A 21,387-nucleotide genomic window follows, 5' to 3' on the forward strand; every position below is an offset into this window, starting at 1 on the left:
ATAACCATGCCAGCACATGATTAAATATTTGAATTCACTGACAGAGAGAGTGCGAAAGAAACAATAGCTTCCTGTAAATCAGGATATCTGTTTCCTTTCAGAGAAACAGATATGTGTCGTTCCAAGGACAACAAAGTTGTAGCCTATTTCTCAGAACTGTAATATGGAGTGATTTTTAATGGGAAGGATCGTTTGGTTTGAACCAAAAATCTGGCGAGCTTTTCTTGTCAATAATAAAGGTGGACTAGACCGAGTCAGAATAACTGTGCACTACACACTACAGTCTTCATTTAATGCCATTATTACAGAATCAGAAATCTAGACTTTGAACTTCTGTAGTTGTGCTCTTCTGTAAAGGCCATACTCTTTGTGTCACCTTTCATATCTCTCCAATTATCTTGAATGAACCATTTAAGACCATTAATAAAATAATGGAAAATATGTGGATTAAAGGTTCTTTCTCTTCCATTTTTTCTCCTGTTTTTCAGACATTATCACGTCTACCAAGATCCTATTACAGTGATGTCATGAAAGCATCCCTCATTTGCTGTGCACTAGCTAGATTTCCATCCAACTGGCGACAGATTTTTAATGCGAATTTTCTAAAATCCGCATTAAGAAAATATGAGTTTCTATCAAACGTACTTGTTGCAGATAAAAATCAGTGCGTGATGACGTAGTGCACACAAAAGTGTTCATGCAAAATCTAATGTTCAACGTGTTTCCATCGAATTTTCAAATTTACTGATAGTTTTGTCACAAAAACTGTTAAATAACAAATATGCCAAGTCTGGTTTTGGCACATGCGCTCTAGCCAACATCTCGTAGATAAAGTGCAGGTAGGCTCTGTGGGTTGGTTAGTCTACACCACATGATACGATTATTATGGATAAGAGCGATACTATTTGTATTTGTCAAAAGTCAGTCAAGCATCGATCATCAAGTCATCAGAATAAGACCGACATTTATTGCAAAGGAGCATCAAGCTCGTACTGTACACTTTCACCACCCTGTGAAGTTTATATCATCTGTAGCCTAATAAACTGCATGGTTTCCTGAGCCGTAGTGGGAAGAGCACACGCCATGTCATTACGCGTTTCCTTGCATAATACATTTTACCGACATAAAAAGATCCCACCATGTCGAACAAACAAATTATCTGTCGACATTTATAAAATTGTACAGAAACTTCCTGTTTCCATCACAGCTGTCGTGATTTTTTTTATATACGGCATGACTACACGCATAAAAACTGGATGGAAACGTGGTTTGTGATATACACAAAAAATCAACTCCTCTCTCGACAGGGATCGATCAACTAAACGGGTTTCGGCTTCGGCCCACCACCTATCATTCTAAACTCCTTATTCCATTACCCTCTCAGTCTACAAAGGCTTTATTTAGACAGGCAGCCCAATTTATATATTTTTTCCTTCCACTAATTGGTCTTTTGACGAATCACATCAGATCTTTTTCTGAGCTTTTTCAAAGACCAATAAGTGAAAAAAAATATTAGAATTGGGTTGCCTGGTTAAATGCAGCCAGAGACATATCGCCTCTGCCTGCCCTTTTGTGCTTGTTCTACATTTTCACAAAGAGAGGTGTCAGAAACATTGCAATTAAAACATCAGTTAACTTAGCAGGGACAGCTCGTGCAAACACCATCCTCCCCCTCTAATTTCCTCTTTGATAAGCTTCAGAGGGCTGTGTCATGAGCCTGTTGTCTGTCAGAGCTGTGGAGGAGAGCACAGCTGCATGCTTTTAGGGCCTTGTGTCATAAAGACTTCAGGCTGCTGACGGCAGGGTAGGAGGTGCCGGCTTGTCAGACAGTGTGGTTGGGTCTCTGTGATTTTATGGAGGACACGCGAGCACTCAGCCATACAGTGGGGGGCTATTTTGTCAGGGAAAGGTCTGATGTACTCAACAAAGAACAACCATTTACAGATACAGTTGAAGTCAGAAGTTTACATACACCTTAGCCAAATACATTTAAACTCAGTTTTTCACAATTCCTGACCTTTAATCCTGGTAAAAATTCCCTGTCTTAGGTCAGTTAGGATCACCACTTTATTTTAAGAATGTGAAATGTCAGAATAATAGTAGAGAGAATGATTTATTTCAGCTTTTATTTCTTTCATCACATTCCCAGTGGGTCAGAAGTTTACATACACTCAATTAGTATTTGGTAGCATTTCCTTTAAATTGTTTAACTTGGGTCAAACGTTTCGGGTAGCCTTCCACAAGCTTCCCACAATAAGTTTTGGCCCATTCCTCCTGACAGAGCTGGTGTAACTGAGTCAGGTTTGTAGGCCTCCTTGCTCGCACACGCTTTTTCAGTTCTGCCCACAAATTTTCTATAGGATTGAGGTCAGGGCTTTGTGATGGCCACTCCAATACCTTGACTTTGTTGTCCTTAAGCCATTTTGCCACAACTTTGAAAGTGTGCTTGGAGTCATTGTCCATTTGGAAGTCCCATTTGCGACCAAGCTTTAACTTCCTGACTGATGTCTTGAGATGTTGCTTCAATATATCCACATAATTTTCCTCCCTCATGCCGCCATCTATTTTGTGAAGTGCACCAGTCCCTCCTGCATCAAAGCACCCCCACAACATGATGCTGCCACTCCCGTGCTTCCTGGTTGGGATGGTGTTCTTCGGCTTGCAAGCCTCCCCCTTTTTCCTCCAAACATAACGATGGTCATTATGGCCAAACAGTTCTATTTTTGTTTCATCAGACCACAGGACATTTCTCCAAAAAGTACGATCTTTGTCCCCATGTGCAGTTGCAAACCGTAGTCTGGCTTTTTTATAGCGGTTTTGGAGCAGTGGCTTCTTCCTTGCTGAGCGGCCTTTCAGGTTATGTCGATATAGGACTCGTTTTACTGTGGATATAGATACTTTTGTACCTGTTTCCTCCAGCATCTTCACAAGGGCCTTTGCTCTTCTGGGATTGATTTGCACTTTTTGCACCAAAGTACGTTCATCTCTAGGAGACAGAATGTGTCTCCTTCCTGAGCGGTATGACGGCTGCATGGTCCCATGGTGTTTATACTTGCGTACTATTGTTTGTACAGATGAACATGGTACCTTCAGGCGTTTGAAAATTGCTCCCAAGGATGAACCAGACTTGTGGAGGTCTGCAATTTTGTTTCTGATGTCTTGGCTGATTTCTTTTGATTTTCCCATGTAGTCAAGCAAAGAGGCACTGAGTTTGAAGGTAGGCCTTGAAATACACCCACAGGTACACCTCCAATTGACACAAATGATGTCAATTAGCCTAGAAGAAGCTTCTAAAGCCATGACATAATTTTCTAGAATTTTCCAAGCTGTATAAAGGCACAGTCAACTTAGTGTATGTAAACTTCTTGCGATACAGTGAATTATAAGGTAAATAATCTGTCTGTAAACATTTGTTGGAAAAATGACAAAGTAGATGTCCTAACCGACTTGCCAAACTATAGTTTGTTATCAAGACATTTGTGGAGTGGTTGAAAAACAAGTTTTAATGACTCCAACCTAAGTGTATGTAAACTTCCGACTTCAACTGTACATTTTTCCTCCAGCTAGTATCCATGGATATGAAGTGTGTCACCACTCTTGAATTCAACCAATTCAGTTTTATTGAACAGTGGCGTGCCAGTTTTGTCCCAGAATTGGGCTAATGTTAATTAATTTCAAAATGTTGCATATGGTTGCATGCAGTACTGAGTAACATTGCACAGTGTTGAAAGATTAAATCAAGCCCTAGGTATACTGTAAGTAAGTAGAACATTTTGATTAAGCAGATAAGAAAGTAGCAGCTGCCAGTAACATGGATTTACTTTCGGAGTAATTCTTAAGCAACCCCACACATCCTGATGAGGATCCCTGAGCACCTGCTGTGCTGTTCAGCACAGTGCAGCCTCAGCCTATTATGGGATGTGAAGGGGACCACCATCAAAGCAGTGCAGAGGCTGGCAGATTAAAACTAGAGCCATTTCACTGCTTCTGAAATGGGCAAAGGAAGGGCAGATAAAGCAACAGGGCCTGAACATAATGCTCTTACTGTAGTAAATTTAGATCTATTTCACAGGACGGCTCCCACACCACTCAGGGTTACCCTCCACATCATGTGATCCTCCTTACAGGCCCTTCAGACGGCTACTTTTTAATGGACTATATGTCAATGTGGTCATATCGGGTTGTATATAAATTGAAGACATAGATTTTCTTTATGGCTCAGTAAAACTAAAGTGAAATCCTCTTCAGGAGTTATAGAGAACCTCTGGATGCAGTAAATGTCGTATGATCAGATAATACAGATGGCCTGCCCTCACTGGACATTGAGTAATGAAAAAAGAGGTGGGGAAGTACATCAAGATGGATCCAATTTCTGCACCTCAATGTGAAATTATACAATTAATGAACCTCTTTGGTGGCATATGGCTTACCAATTAATGTTGGTCATCCTATTCCTTGGAATTCATTCCACAAGCCAAGATGATTGCCATCTTTTGGTTTGTGAAAACATATCCTCTGACAACTTCGGAGGAATTCTATGCATATGGTACTTTGTAGACTGAACTGGGCAATCTTTATCATCTCAAAAATGGAATACACATTAAAGGGCTCTCCACCTTCCCTGGGGTTTGATGCTGTCAGACACTCTTGGCATAAGCTTTTTCTTATTTTGAGGTCCAAATGCCCATCAAAGTGATGTCCAATAACTGTGGGACTATAGCAGCCCTACTAGGGGATTGGAACTATTGTCATACAGTGGGGGAAAAAAGTATTTGATCCCCTGCTGATTTTGTACGTTTGCCCACTGACAAAGAAATGATTAGTCTATAATTTTAATGGTAGGTTTATTTGAACAGTGAGAGACAGAATAACAACAAAAATATCCAGAAAAACGCATGTCAAAAATGTTATAAATTGATTTGCATTTTAATGAGGGAAATAAGTATTTGACCCCCTCTCAATCAGAAAGATTTCTGGCTCCCAGGTGTCTTTTATACAGGTAACAAGCTGAGATTAGGAGCACACTCTTAAAGGGAGTGCTCCTAACCGCAGCTTGTTACCTGTAAAAATTGACACCTGTCCACAGAAGCAATCAATCAATCAGATTCCAAACTCTCCACCATGGCCAAGACCAAAGAGCTCTCCAAGGATGTCAGGGACAAGATTGTAGACCTACACAAGGCTGGAATGGGCTACAAGACCATCGCCAAGCAGCTTGGTGAGAAGGTGACAACATTTGGTGCGATTATTCGCAAATGGAAGAAACACAAAAGAACTGTCAATATCCCTCGGCCTGGGGCTCCATGCAAGATCTCACCTCGTGGAGTTGCAATGATCATGAGAACGGTGAGGAATCAGCCCAGAACTACACCGGAGGATCTTGTCAATGATCTCAAGGCAGCTGAGACCATAGTCACCAAGAAAACAATTGGTAACACACTACGCCGTGAAGGACTGAAATCCTGCAGCGCCCGCAAGGTCCCCCTGCTCAAGAATACATATACATGCCCGTCTGAAGTTTGCCAATGAACATATGAATGACTCAGAGGACAACTGGTGAAAGTGTTGTGGTCAGATGAGACCAAAATGGAGCTCTTTGGCATCAACTCAACTCGCCGTGTTTGGAGGAGGAGGAATGCTGCCTATGACCCCAAGAACACCATCTCCATGGTCAAACATGGAGGTGGAAACATTATGCTTTGGGGGTGTTTTTCTACTAAGGGGACAGGACAACTTCACCGCATCAAAGGGACGATGGACGGGGCCATGTACCGTCAAATCTTGGGTGAGAACCTCCTTCCCTCAGCCAGGGCATTGAAAACACACGGCCAAGGCAACAAAGGAGTGGCTCAAGAAGAAGCACATTAAGGTCCTGGAGTGGCCTAGCCAGTCTCCAGACCATAATCCCATAGAAAATCTGTGGAGGGAGCTGAAGGTTCGAGTTGCCAAACGTCAGCCTCGAAACCTTAATGACTTGGAGAAGATCTGCAAAGAGGAGTGGGACAAAATCCCTCCTGAGATGTGTGCAAACCTAGTGGCCAACTACAAGAAACATCTGACCTCTGTGATTGCCAACAAGGGTTTTGCCACCAAGTACTAAGTCATGTTTTGCAGAGGGGTCAAATACTTATTTCCCTCATTAAGATGCAAATAATTTTATAACATTTTTGACATGCGTTTTTTTGGATTTGTTTGTTGTTATACTGTCTCTCACTGTTCAAATAAACCTACTATTAAAATTATAGACTGATCATTTCTTTGTAAGTGGGCAAACGTACAAAATCAGCAGGGAATCAAATACTTTCCCCCCACTGTACATCCTTATCATATCTACATCTGAGCATCAAATTAGTATTATCTAAATCTGATTATCAGTCCCTCCAGCAATTTTTGGGCAAGTTGTGTATAGTAGCTTAGTGGATTCAGCAGATGATTTGATGCTAAAGCTGAGCTGGGTTTTGCTGAACTGACAGAGATAACTCTCATTAGCCATGGTCTCACGTTGTAACAGTGATTTAATGGGTCAGTGACTGGGTACAACATCAATCCCTCCAATTCCAATGAAAAGGTAAACAGTCACAGGTCTGTCTATGAGCTCATCACCAGAGACTATGACTGTGCTAATTACTTAGCTGTTGTTTACATGCTGAATTAATCAGATCTTATGAAGGAATTCTTGATAGGAAGGAAGCACTGCAGGATAGTTCCGTTTGAGCTCTCGAAACAATTGGTTTCATCTCATGAGTGTTTGGAGGTTTGTTTTTGTTATTTTATCTCCTCTCTCTGTGTCTATGCTCCCATGACAGAGTGCATTTTCATTGATATGCTGACATCAAGGTAGATCTGTCAAGTTTTAGAACAGGGAACACTTTACTTGGCCTACCAGCAGACCCCGAGGACATGGCAACACACCACTGAGGTAGACTGGTAAGAATGTACTTTGTATTATTAGAACACCGCATATTGCATTTCTTAAACCTCTCCATGAATCTGCTCACTGAAATATTGACATCCCAATATTGTGTGCCCTTCTGGAGGATTTTAGTTCAATATGACTGAATCCAAACACTTGAAAATAACGTTTTGAAAAAATGTAAAACAAGCTATGAAAAACTGTTTTGACATCTGTAATTAAGAATTCATTTTCACAATGCAATTACATTTGTCACAATTGGTAGTTCTAGCCTACACTGTAGTGGGTGCAATGCAGTTATTCAGCCATAGGTCTGACTTGGCGGAAATAGCTCTGGGCTACCTCTTAAATAAGTAAGTTCAGGAATTGATCTAATTTATCCAGTGAAAAGTAGAGCAGGATCCTCATTATCCCACAAAAGTTAAACAGTACATCTTTTCAGCTGCAGTCATAGCCGGACTACAAAAGTTAAACAGTACATCTTTCAGCTGCAGTCATAGCCGGACTACAAAAGTTAAACAGTACATCTTTTCAGCTGCAGTCATAGCCGGACTACAAAAGTTAAACAGTACATCTTTTCAGCTGCAGTCCATAGCCGGACTACAAAAGTTAAACAGTACATCTTTTCAGCTGCAGTCATAGCCGGACTACAAAAGTTAAACAGGACACCTTTTCAGCTGCAGTCATAGCTGGACTACAAAAGTTAAACAGTACACCTTTTCAGCTGCAGTCATAGCCGGACTACAAAAGTTAAACAGTACATCTTTTCAGCTGCAGTCATAGCCGGACTACAAAAGTTTAACAGTACACCTTTTCAGCTGCAGTCATAGCCGGACTACAAAAGGTTAACAGTACATCTTTTCAGCTGCAGTCATAGCCGGACTACAAAAGGTTAACAGTACATCTTTTCAGCTGTAGTCATAGCCGGACTACAAAAGGTTAACAGTACATCTTTTCAGCTGCAGTCATAGCCGGACTACAAAAGTTTTCAGTCATTTGATAATAGAATAGAAGAATAGTCCTTTGGAAAGGAAGTTTACTATCTGACAATTCACCAAGTATCACCATCATATGAGACGAACACTGGCAAATTGACACTGTAGAATTACCTATTTTATATTGACCACATCTGATATGGGCTCAGGCTTGGGTTTGGGCAAAATATTGGGCTAGAGAGCAGTGGCGGCTGGTGGAAGGGGCTATAATAGGATGGGCTCATTGTAATGGCTGGAATGGAATAATTGGAACGGTATCAAACACATTGAAAACACATGCTTGACTCCGTTCCATTGATTCCATTCCAGCCATAATAATGAGCCCATCCTCCTATAGATCCTCCCACCAGCATCCATTGCTAGGGAGTATGCATGCTGTCTTTTCATCATTTTACTCAGTTTGATGGAATGTTCGCTCCATGTACAGTACACAAATGTGTTGTTGGACCTTTCATATGAGGGCGGAGGCTGCCATTTATATCTTGTGTGCATCTGACATGAGTGTAAAGCTTGATTTTCCTCCGAAGGTCCTTTGGCCACTCAAATGAAGTGGGATGAATCACTCATTCATTCTGCTCTGAATGGAAGTATTGGAAAAAGCAGTAGTTCTAAGTCTGTATCTCTATGATACAGAAGGGATAGCATCACATAACGCTAGAATGTTTTATTGATAAATTACAGTTTTTTGCTCTTCTGTATTATTCTGAGTTTGAAGAGAATTGATTAATAGTGAAAGCAACAGAAGGCCTTGATAAAGGTGTGTAATTTACCAGGAAGAGTTGATTGGCTCTAACCACTGCCTGTCATAGTCGATAACAATGATGTGGAAATACTAAAGTTACTGAATTGTCAGTGTTACTAATACCAACATATGCATCAGGTGTTTGTTTGACGGGCACATGTATAGACATGCTTTGGTCCAATCTGTTGATCATAGTCCCAAAATTCATTTTCATCTGGATCTGGGTATTGAATACAGCTAGATTCAGTACAACTAGACATATTATTCATATATTGAATACTCCTTTGATTCCATTTATAGACAAAAAGGTAATTCCAGGCCGGTGAGGATTTGACATGGTACGGAGACTGTCAGTCACCGTGGGCATTGTGATGTTGTGCATTGGCAGCCGAGGCTCTCCTTGACGAGTGGCTGTGATGGATCTGACAGCTGCCTCAGCCATGGGGACTGATGTCTTCATCTGCTCCCAACCGGGCCGCAGATATATAGTACTACAGTCTACACTCCAATAACATTACTGCCTGCCCATTGCCTTTTCCACCACCCAGAGAATAAATGTAGTCGACAAAATGGTCTGTGGCCAAGTGCGCCTTACATAGTTGAGTCAGTAAGAAAGTTTAATGCTGGTTTACAAAAATCAAGTATTTAGATTTTAATATTAGAGCTGCTTCTGCTACTTTCCTACTGCTTTTTCCACATAAATGTTTATTCAGACCAATCTATTGACTTACCATACAATTAATATCAGGCTGTCAGACACTCCCTTTTTGCAGCATGTGGTTATTGAACATGTCTCATAGCTAGGGGAATAATTTTTTTCTTCTTTGCAGTGTTGACTTTGAAAACCTGTCACAAATATAAAGTATGTCTGTCTCAGGGGCAATATATGGGGCATCAGCGCTCCAGTCTAGATACTGTATATTTTTCCTCTATAAATACACACATTGATTACAGTACTATACTGCAAATAAGTTGTTGTCACACAACAGGTTGGGTTGAGATATAGTGCAATGATTGACAGTGTCGACAGCTGTGTAACCAAATGGAAGATTATGCAAGGGCCGTGGATGCTACTGTTGTTGCTCTTCAGTCCCAGTCAGTCTGACCAGAATAAATGATCTAAATGCCCACTCCACATGGCAGATAGACACAGAGAGAAACAGAGCAGGGAAATTGCTGTCCAATAGTCTGTGTATAAACACCACCATCTGTCTGGTCCAAAGAATCTGCTATGTGCATAGTGTAAATCCATGGAAAGGCAAGATAAAGGAGCTAACAGATAGAATGTCGTCATCAAATGACCTGCTTTAAGGAATAGGCTACTGTCAATGGGGCACATAGCAATTTTGTCATTAGATGGCTAAGAGGATTTCTAGTGGCATCGAAACCTTTTCATGCGAATGTTTCCCCCAATTATCCATCATGATAGTCTTTGTTAGTTGTTGTTTGTTATTGCTGTTTTGGTTTGGTGTTTAATGTCTCTCCCATCATGTGTGACACCACCCACTGCGTTTACTTCCCGTGCCCCCTGGACATGCTGAGTGGTGTTCCTTTGATGAATATATTATAAATAGGAATAATGAATCTGGATGCGTAAATCAAATCAACCATGTGGATTTTGTGTTTTATTCCTGTTCAGTTCTTCCTCTTAACAGAAAATGGAACAATTGATGCGACTGAGGAGTAAGTTGGCAGCATCAGCTTGACCTTGTAGTGCCATCTAGTGTTCATGCATATTGGCCTACCGATATGTACAGTAGGTTCCACAATGTGTGATGTGATCATATGGCTCTCTCTCAACACCTTTATGGTGACAGTCGGTTGTAAGAACTGAAGTAAAACTCAGACAATAATGTATAGATTTATAGAAAAATGTCTAATCTGGTATCCAGCCTTCCAGTGAACAGGTAAACTCCATGTAGCTGGAGTTATGTCCATGTCCACCTGCTCTTTTGTCATCGTTTCTCTTTGTCTACTTGTCACATTCTGTGGAGTGGTCATCATGTTTTATGTTTGTGCCACACCTGATTATGATTGATGAGTCAGTGACTGTTGATCTGTACCATCTGTGGTTTGCTGGGCATGGGCACACTCTCCACGAGTGCTCTTGTTGGGACTGTAGGCGGCAAAGCTTTTATTTCAATAACCACCCGCTCCTCATCAGGGAAGTGCCTGGAGGAAGGAAGGCATTATTCAGTGTGTGGCCACAGACCATTTTGTATTGTGCCATGGAATGACTGTTTAAGAGAACAATGAATATGAGTGGGTGGCCTGTGACCACGTTACTTTCTGTGTTTATGTGCCACCCTCCTCCCCCAAAGTCATTAGGTATTGGATGTGAAAATGAATGAATTGAGACAGCTAATTGAGACAACAGCTCTCCTAAAAGTTCTGTAAAGGTGAAAGTAATATAGTTAATTAATTTGTAAGAACAGAGAAATAGTTACTTGAGTTGTCACACAAATGCTTATCTAAATCGGGCTTACTTAACCCATTACTTTCATTCTCAATGGCAATTCATGGGAGTTACTTGGTTCAACATGATATTAAACAACCTATCTGCTGGAGATTAGGGGAATGTGTTATTTAGAAATAAGTGCTCCATGACTGAGACTGTGTGTGTGTGTAGAATGGAGCTTTCTGACCTGTCTGTGACAGGCTGAAAATAAGTAGAATGTTGTCTGTGCCCTGAATATGGGCAGCAAAACACTTGCTTCATACAATTGATCTGTGGTGCTGTTGTTCATACAATAGGGTCACTAAGAATAAAAGCCTGCCAACAGAAGTCACATTACACAGATCTCACAGGTCTCAGCTGTACTCTGCTCACCAACGTGAAGGTCACAGTGGAAATGCCAGATGTCAAAGGTTCATATCATCATTCTCACAATACTTTAACTAGTTTGTTGAATTTAGTAAAAAGGTGGTGGTTGACTAGGGGTGGACTGAATTTATGTCACAACACAGGGTCATTTTTAAGCTATGAAAATATACTTGATGGAAAGATAGGTCAGATGAAGTGCGGTCTTCCATACACAAATCCCAGGGGGAGCAGGTACTCTACAAGAATATGAAACGTCTTATCATGATTCCGCTTGCAGCCAGTCAGCTTCTAGACCAATATCTACCTGCCTTGAGGGCAGGTCTAATTGCACAGATTATGTCTTTGGGGACACCGGGATGCCTTGTTTCCCCCTAGTGAGAGCAATTCGTCTGTGAGGGCGAGGACAAGACAGGGGTATTAATGACACACTGTTCAGCTGCTGGCTGGCTTCAAATGTTGCTCACTCTGCTGTCACTCCCCTCCCTTCTGTTATCGAAGTGTCTAACACGGGCCCCCTGAGATGTGGCTACAGCTCGAGAGATAACTCAGACCCCTCCCAAAAGATATTCCCCGGTTGTAATTTTACTCAACATTAGAGTAGATATTTTCAGGGGAGATCTTTCGTATAAGAGGTTGATGACACATGTTTCTGTTATTGGTTGATATTTTGTATGTATGGTTTGGCACTGACATTCTTACACATTTCTTCATATCATGCCCTACAGATGTAGGATCTTAATTTGATCACTCTTTTGTTGCTGAGAATTTTCCTGCACAGCAGGAAATGCAAACTTGTGGTGTATTCAAAGTTTGTAATTCCCACTTTAAAATGTCAGACTTGATTTGCTCTAATTAAAAATGTATCAACCTCTACAAAAAATGCAATTAATTGTAATATAAATAATAATTCACATTTCCTGTTGCTGCAGGATTATTTTCCTGCTGTAGCAAACTAGCTAAAATGAAGATCCTACATCTGTACGTATATTAAATAGTGCAATGATGACCCAAGAGGGACCTCAGTGAACAAAGCAAAATAAATCCAAAAGTTCAAGGTTTGGTCTTTAGTTTAGACACAGGTGCCAAAGGGTATTAACTTACTGCCATCTTGTGGAGCATGTGAAGATCACCATTTTTGTTTTGTTTTGTAGCATTGTTGCAAACGGTGGGGCAGGTGAAGCAAACCTGGGTCACTGGCGTGGAAGGCAAACACCCTACACACCGCGCCAATAGGGTTAACATACTTGGTGGGAATTATAACGTGGCTCATACATTATAACATGGATTGCAACACTGCTTCCTTTCGAACGAGAATGCACGTCCCCGTGCTTCGACATTCTTTCAAGCCCCTTCACACGTCTGCCCATGCGTTCTGATGGCCTCGTGGCCGCCATCCCACTTCTGACACCAATGCAGTGAATGGCAGGGAAGCGAACCCGGGTCACTGGCATGAAAGGCAAACATTTTATGCATCGCGCAAATAGGTAACCAACTAGGTGGGAATTGTAACGTAGCTCGTATTGCAAGGATTGCTACAATATATTTATAGGATGAAATGCATGATGTAAGTGGAAGTATTTCCTGTTTTCTTGAAAATTACATGACGTTTTATGAATTCCTATTCAGGTTACTACATTATCAGCTGTTATTAGTTCAAACTCAGAGCAATGTTTGCTTGGGGTTGTCTATATTGGTGATGAGATGACAGTAATGCACGACATCTGTGTGTATGTTATCAGGCAGGCCTGATAAAAACTCTCTGCTACACTCCTGTCAGTGCCCCCCTTATCCAGCATATCAATGTTGTACATGTAGCCTCCCACTGCCTCCTTATCACTGGATGCAGAGAAACATAGTACACTGAACAAAAATATAAACGCATGTAAAGTGTTGGCGTTATAGGCCGTCATTGTAAATAAGAATGTGTTCTTAACTGACTTGCCTAGTTAAATAAAGGTTAAATAAAAATAGCAAATGTTTCATGAGCTGAAATAAAAGATCCCATACATTTTATATAAGCACAAAAAGCTTATTCTCCTTCAAATTTTGGACACACATTTGTTTACATCCTTGTTAGTGACCATTTCTCCTTTGCCAAGATAATCCATCCACCTGACAGGTGTGGCATATCAAGAAGCTGATTAAACAGCATGATCATTACACAGGTGAACCTTGTGCTGGGGACAATAAAAGGCCACTAAAATGTGCAGTTTTGTCAGACAACGCAATGTCACAGATATCTCAAGTTTTGAGGGAGCGTGCAATTGGCATGCTGACTACAGGAATGTCCACCTGAGCTGTCGACAGATAATTTAATGTTCATTTCTCTACCATAAGCCATCTCCAACTTCGTTTTAGAGAATTTGGCAGTACGTCCAAACGGCTTTACAACCGCAGACCACGTGTAGTCACGCTAGCCCAGGACCTCCACATCTGGCTTCTTCACCTGCGGGATCGTCTGAGACCAGCTACCCTGACAGCTGATGAAACTGAGGGTTTGCACAGAATTTCTGCACAAACTGTCAGAAACCGTCTCAGGGAAGTTAATCTGTGTGCTATTGTGTGTGTGTTTTCACGTTATTTGTAACTTATTTTGTACATAATGTTTCTCCCACCATCTCTTATGACCCAAAAGAGCTTCTGGATATCAGGACGCGAAGGATTTACTTCAGACACAGGACAAGGCCCAAATCCCCATCATTCGCATGAAGAAGAGACAGAGTGGGTAATCCGAGTGGGTAATCTGCCTCTACCATCAGTCCTATTAACCAATGTGCAATCACTGGATGTGCTCCGATCAAAACTATCCTACCAACGGGACATTAAAAACTGTAATATCTTATGTTTTACCAAGTCGTGGCTGAACGACAACATGGATAACATACAGCTGGCTGGGTTTTCCATTCATCGGCAAGACAGAACAGCTGCCTCTGGTAAAACAAGGGGTGGCGGTCTGTGACTATATGTAAATAACAGCTAGTGCACGAAATCCAATATTAAGAGGAAGTTTCAAGATTTTGCTTGCCTGAGGTAGAGTATCTCCATGATAAGCTGTGGACCACACTATTTCAGCTAGTGCACGATATCTAATATTAAGAGGAAGTCTCAAGGTTTTGCTCACTTGAGGTAGAGTATCTCCATGATAAGTTGTGGACCACACTATTTACCAAGATAGTTTTTATCTATATTTTTCGTAGCTGTCTATTTACCACCACAAACCGATGCTGGCACTAAGACCGAACTCAACAAGCTGTATAAGGCCATAAGCAAACAAGAAAATTCTCATCCAGAGGCGGCACTTGTAGTGGCTGGGGACTTTAATGCAGGGAAACTTAAATCTGTTTTACCTCATTTCTACCAGCATGTGCAACCAGAGGGAAAAAAACTCTAGACCACCTTTACTCCACACACAGAGACGCATACAAAGCTCTCCCTCGACCTCCATTTGGCAAATCTGACCATAACTCTATCCTCCTGACTCCTGCTTACAAGCTAAAACTAAAGCAGGAAGTACAAGTGACTTGCTCAATACGGAAGTGGTCAGATGATGCAGATGCTAAACTACAGGATTGTTTTGCTAGCACAGACTGGAATATGTTCCGGGATTCTTCCGATGACATTGAGGAGTACACCACATCAGTCACTGGCTTCATCAATAAGTGCATCGATTACATCGTCCCCACAGTGACCGTACATACATACCTCAACCAGAAGCCATGGATTACGGGCAACATCCGCACTGAGCTAAAGGGTAGAGCTGCCGCTTTCAAGGAGCGAGACTCTAACCTGGACGCTTATAAGAAATCCTGCTATGTCCTCTGACGAACCATCAAACAGGCAAAGCGTCAATACAGGACTAAGATTGAATCGTACCAAACCAGCTCCGATGCTCATCAGATGTGGCAGGGCTTGCAAACTATTACAGACTACAAAAGGAAGCACAGCCGTGAGCTGCCCAGTGACACAAGCCTACCAGACGAGCTAAATTACTTCTATGCTCGCTGAAGCATGCATGAGAGCACCAGCTGTTCCGGACGACCGTGTGATCACGCTCTCTGTAGCCGATGTGAGTAAGACATTTAAACAGGTCTACATTTACAAGGCCGCAGGGCCAGACGGATTACCAGGACGTTTACTCCATGCATGCGTTGACCAACTGGCAAGTGTCTTCACTGACATTTTCAACCTCTCCCTGACCGAGTCTGTAATACCTACATGTTTCAAGCAGACCACCATAGTCCCTTTGCCCAAGGGTAACCAGGGTAACCTGCCTAAATGACTACTGACCCATAGCACTCACATCTGTAGCCATGAAGTACTTTGAAAGGCTGGTCATGGCTCACATCAACACCATTATCCCAGAAACCCAAGACCCACTCCAAATTGCATACCGCCCCAACAGATCCACAGATGACGCAATCTCTATAGCACTCCACACTGCCCTTTCCCACCTGGACAAAAGGAACACCTACGTGAGAATGCTGTTCATTGACCACAGCTCAGCGTTCAACACCATAGTGCTCTCAAAGCTCATCACTAAGCTAAGGACCCTGGGACTAAACACCTCCCTCTGCAACTGGATCCTGGACTTCCTGACGGGCCGCACCCAGGTCGTAAGGGTAGGTAACAACACATCTGCTACGCTGATCCTCAACACGAAGGCCCCTCAGGGTGTGTGCTCAGTCCCCTCCTGTACTCCCTGTTCACTCATTACTGCATGGCCAAACACGACTCCAACACCATCATTACGTTTGCAGATGACACAACAGTGGTAGGCTTGATCACCGACAACGATGAGACAGCTTATAGGGAGGAGTTCAGAGACCTGGCCGTGTGGTGCCAGGATAACAACCTCTCCCTCAACATGATCAAGACAAAAGAGATGATCGTGGACTACAGAAAGAGGAGGGCCGAGCACGCCCCCATTCTCATCGACAGGGCTGTAGTGGAGCAGGTTGAGAGCTTCAAATTCCTTGGCGTACACATCACCAACAAACTAACATGGTCCAAGCACACCAAGACAGTTGTGAAGAGGGTACGACAAAGCCTATTCCCCGCAGGAGACTGAAAAGATTTGGCATGGGTCCTCAGATCCTCAAAGGGTTCTACAGCTGCACCATCGAGAGCATCCTGTCGGGTTGCATCACTGCCTGGTATGGCAACTGCTCGGCCTCCGACCGCAGGGCACTACAGAGGGTAGGGCGTACGGCCCAGTACATCACCGGGACCAAGCTTCCTGCCATCCAGGACCTCTATATCAGGCGGTGTCAGAGGAAGGCACTAAAAATTGTCAAAGACTCCAGCCACCCTAGTCATAGACTGTTCTCTCTGCTACCGCACGGCAAGCGGTACCGGAGCGCCAAGTCCAGGTCCAAGAGGCTTCTAAACAGCTTCTACCCCCAAGCCATAAGACTCCTGAACATGTAATCAAAGGGCTACCCAGACTATTTGCATTGCCCCCCCTTCTAGCTGCTGCTATTCTCTGTTATGATCTATGCATAGTCACTTTAATAACTCTACCTACATGTACATATTACCTCAATTACCTCGACACTGGTACCCCCTGTATATAGCACCTCTATTATTATTTTACTGCTGCTATTTAATTATTTGTTATTCTTATCTCATACTTTTTGGTGGGGTATTTCCTTAATACTGCATTGTTGGTTAAGGGCTTGTAAGTAAGCGTTTCACTGTAATACCTGTTGTATTCGGCGCTTGTGGCAAATACAATTTGATTTGATTTGATTTGACGTGCTAATTGACGAGGTCTCGTGATCATTCAAAGGTCAGCTGTGATTGGTTACAATTCTACAACGTTGCCTTTCATTGGTTACTTGTCTAAAATGTAATACACGTTAATTGGAAGGTGACATCGGAATGAAATCATTGGTCCTTTCCTTTCCATATGCCGGTTCAAAAGGGGGAAACCGTGGCTTGCTGTGTATTTTCCTACGAAACACAGGCATTTGGATACACGAGCCTTCATTCGTTCTCATTAACGTTGGATAATCGAAGTGCATAGCCAAGGGACTTAGCGTGTTAAACTAGACAGAATGGCCGAGGAAATTAACGATAACATGGACGTGACTCACACAGCAGAAGAGACAGCAGACAGCGATGTGACATACTACACCTTGGAAGAAGTAAAGACTCATAATACGACCACGGACGCATGGCTTATCATCCACGATAAAGTGTATAACGTCACCAGTTTCTTGCAAGAGGTAAGCTCAAAATACCACCTTTACTAGCTAACGTAACACATTAACTACGACATTACTAGGTAACTAAAATCTCGGTCTTTTCAATCTTTCATGTGTTACATTATCACAGCTGTATTTGTGAAGTAAAGCCACACTAAGATTTGTTTACCTTCAAAGAGTAAGCCTGCCAACAAAGGTAAATAGAGCTTTAACCATTATGATGACGCAATCTATCCCAATAATGTCAATACGTAATCATTTGAGGATATCAGAGAATTCAGAGTTTTATTTAACACTTATCATATTGACATTTAGGTCGACATAAGCAAGCCATCCATGTCATGTAGGACATGATATGCTACAGTTGTGTAGTGTGATTACATTCCAACTGTTGGTAGTGACAGATCATGATGAAAGTAAGTCTACTTGTTTCCAGCATCCAGGAGGAGTGGAAATTGTGATGATGGAGGCAGGTGCAGATGCCACAGCGAGCTTTGAGGCTGTTGGTCACTCTCCAGATGCCAAAGAAATGCTCATCCAGTTCTACATTGGGGAGCTCCAGATGGTAGAGATTGCTTTCTCTCAACTGTTGAACTCTCAATCATTACAAATTTGTTTGTTCACAAGTGTCTTTGAAACAGTTCTCAATTAATGATGGAACAAAAACATATCTGTGGCATGATTTTAATCGGATTGTAAAAGTGTATAAATGATTATTTCACCTTGTCTTTTAGGATGACCGGAAGAAGGACGGTGCAAAGGTAAAGTATTCAAGTTAATGTTCTGTAAAAATGTTTTATAATGTTATACCTAGTTTGCTAATGCTAAGTCTTGAACTTTGTTTAATCAACAACAAAAATTCTCCCACAGGAAAAATTAATATCAACTAAAGATGGCTCCAGGTCAGTCATAAGTGATAAGAATTTGATTATTCCATTTGCATTGACTAAGTATTCTGTCTCCTAATCATTCTTCACTGAGTTTTTTTGTTGTTCCTTGGCTTAATGTTTAAGTGCTCTTTCTGTCTTTCTCTAGCTCGTGGATAACATGGTTGATGCATGCCATAGTTGCAGTTGTTGTGGGTATCATGCAACGATGCTACATGAAGGAGCGCAAGTCTTCCTGAGTCCTGATGCTGTCATCTCTTCTCATTCTTTCTGTTTGGAAGCCTTGACATGTTTGCCCAAACCCCCGTCACCCCCCCTCCATTGAACACAACTTTTCAGAGGTGCGCCCCCACTCAACTCAGTGCCCACACCTTGCCCCTCGGCTTTCTTTTCTACACCTCATCCAACAGGCTTTGGGGTGAGATGCATCTGGAAACTTTCTGCCCTTAGTCTCTTTAAATTGGTTTCTAATCTATTCATATTGTTTACTCACTCTGCCTTTTGTAATACTTATTGTGTGGTGTCTTAAATTACTTAATATGCAAGTGATCTAATCTGTAATGTATATCTGCTTTGTGGGACTTTCACAGTGAGCTCCAAACTTATTTGGACAGTGAATTTTTTAAAATAATAATATCTCTGTACTCAGCACTTTAGACTTTAAATGATACAATGACTATGCGGTTAAAGTGGTGGTGGGGGGGGGTTGGTGTGTCACTTCACTGTCTTAATACTTTTGGAGCTTTCTGTGTTTCTCTCAATTTGTTCAGACCTGTTTTGTGGCTAACCCCACATCTGTTTGACTGTAGGTCTAGGAAGTAGAAATATATTTGTGTAGTAGAGCATAGCAACACAGGTTATGGGGTCATATCTATAAGAAATAATGCTGTTTTCTTATGGTGAAATCTGAATAGCATGTTTTTTAGGTTGAGTTACTTACTCCTTGTGAGTCTTAATTCTCAGACTGCTGCTCAGTATTTAATTTCTGGTGACTGAATAACACATCTGTTTGCTTGAGTGTACCTTGTCATGCAATTTGTCATTTCAAACTTAAATAATTGATTTAAACAATATGCCTCATTAAAAGTACTTCATTTATGTTCAGCTATGATTATTGCGTTGCATGCATCGACTGATTTACATTAGGCCTCGTTCTCCCAATCTACATTTTGCATTACAAAGACTTCACGCCATGTACAGTATTCTCTTGATGTATTGTTAAATTGATTATTTAAAGTGAAATGTACTTATCCCCATTTTACACTAAGCATTTATTTGGTGATACTATGCTTTAAACATTAAGTATGAGAATTGGTATGTATTCTAACCTGGATTAATTCTATTGCATTACACACATTGTGCAGGATATCTTTCACTTCCTATGCACATCCTTTAGCAAATAACAAATGCTGCCCTATAGTGAGTGAATTCTAACGATTGGATTAAAATTGTTGTACTCTTGAAGGCATAAAACACTGCTTTACATTGGTATTGTGTTAGCTGTTCATTTATTGTAGTGTTGGTCACGTGCCATTTTGAAATGTAAATTTGGATCTGTGGGAATTGTGTACTTGAAAGCATATGTGGATACCAATTTTGAATTGGTATATCAACAATATATTTCAGCTATTGCATGTTTCATATAAATGTTGCTATTCACTACTTGGGAAGCACCTGAAAACAATTTGCCCAGGACTTCATAATACTGATTTGTACATATAACCAACATATTCCATTTGGACACTTCAAAGACCAGTCCCATTTGAAATGATCGTTCCCGTCGGGTCTGACATTGCCCTTGTCATGCAAAGTAAAAGGCTGAATCGTGCTATCATTTTAAAACAATTACTTGAGTGACATGTTGCAATTTTATGCTATGCTTTTCATAGTACAGGGAACAATTTGAGAGGTGTAAGGATTTTTTTATTTTTTTAGTGATAGATCAGTTCATTCAGATATACGCAATTGTAATGAACCAGGGAGCAGGTCTCGAACCCTCGACCTTCAAGCCCGAAGTGCCGCAAAAGCATGATCGCCCTGCAGAGTCAATTTCTGCGCTTATAAACCCAGGGTCGTTATACTATGTAACGTCAATTACTGTCATTGACTGCCATTTCCTATAAAATTCTTAAGTTTTATCTGAAAATATTTTGAAAGCTGTATGATTTTTTAAATTTTTTTTAATTCCATTTAATAGCTACGGTCGGATAATGTTAACAAATTCTGCAGATGAATCATCACTTAATTCAGTATACAGCATTTATGTAGTTCCTGCCTATATCTTGTTCTGCACAGAAGTAGATTGTTGGGAATCTGGATAGGACATTAGACAGCTGGAAGAAGTGCGACGGTGTGAAAGTGTAAGAATGGCACTGTTAAGATCAGAGATTTCTCTCCTGAGTATACACCTTTGTTCGAGGTGTACATCTCCAGATTACAAACCAAGTAGTCTTACTTATAGGTCTTCATGCTGTCTTGAGAACCTTGATGATCTCAAAATGGAGTCAGTCAGCAGATGTGAGCTCTGAAGTTGAGCCAGTCCAGCACAGGAGGTTGGTGGCACCTTAATTGGGGAGAGCAGGCTCGTGGTAATGGCTTGAGCAGAATAAGTGTAACGGTATCAAATACATCAAACATATGCGTTCTATGTTTTTGATGCCATTCTATTTGTACCGTTCCGGACATTATTATGAGCTGTTCTTCCCTCAGCAGCCTCCTGTGCAGTCCAGGATATAGTGGGCCTACATGTGGCGACAGGTGTGGTAGAGTCTTCCAACGTTTGCTCTGAGAATCCTACCAAAGATGATTTTGGAACGGTAG

General features: G+C 41.5%; 1 protein-coding gene across 1 annotated transcript; it reads left to right on the top strand.

The window, feature by feature from the left end:
• The first annotated feature begins 17,345 nt into the window (after positions 1 to 17,345).
• On the top strand, positions 17,346 to 20,056 carry LOC106562087 (cytochrome b5). The gene is made up of 5 exons (XM_014126650.2): positions 17,346 to 17,701; positions 18,117 to 18,245; positions 18,415 to 18,441; positions 18,551 to 18,582; positions 18,716 to 20,056. Exons 1-5 carry the CDS (start codon positions 17,531 to 17,533, stop codon positions 18,804 to 18,806), a joined length of 450 nt encoding a protein of 149 aa, XP_013982125.1. The 5' UTR covers positions 17,346 to 17,530; the 3' UTR covers positions 18,807 to 20,056.
• The last annotated feature ends 1,331 nt before the right edge of the window (positions 20,057 to 21,387 follow it).

This window comes from Salmo salar, chromosome ssa11 (assembly GCF_905237065.1).
Source record: "Salmo salar chromosome ssa11, Ssal_v3.1, whole genome shotgun sequence".
Taxonomy (NCBI): Eukaryota; Metazoa; Chordata; class Actinopteri; order Salmoniformes; family Salmonidae; genus Salmo; species Salmo salar.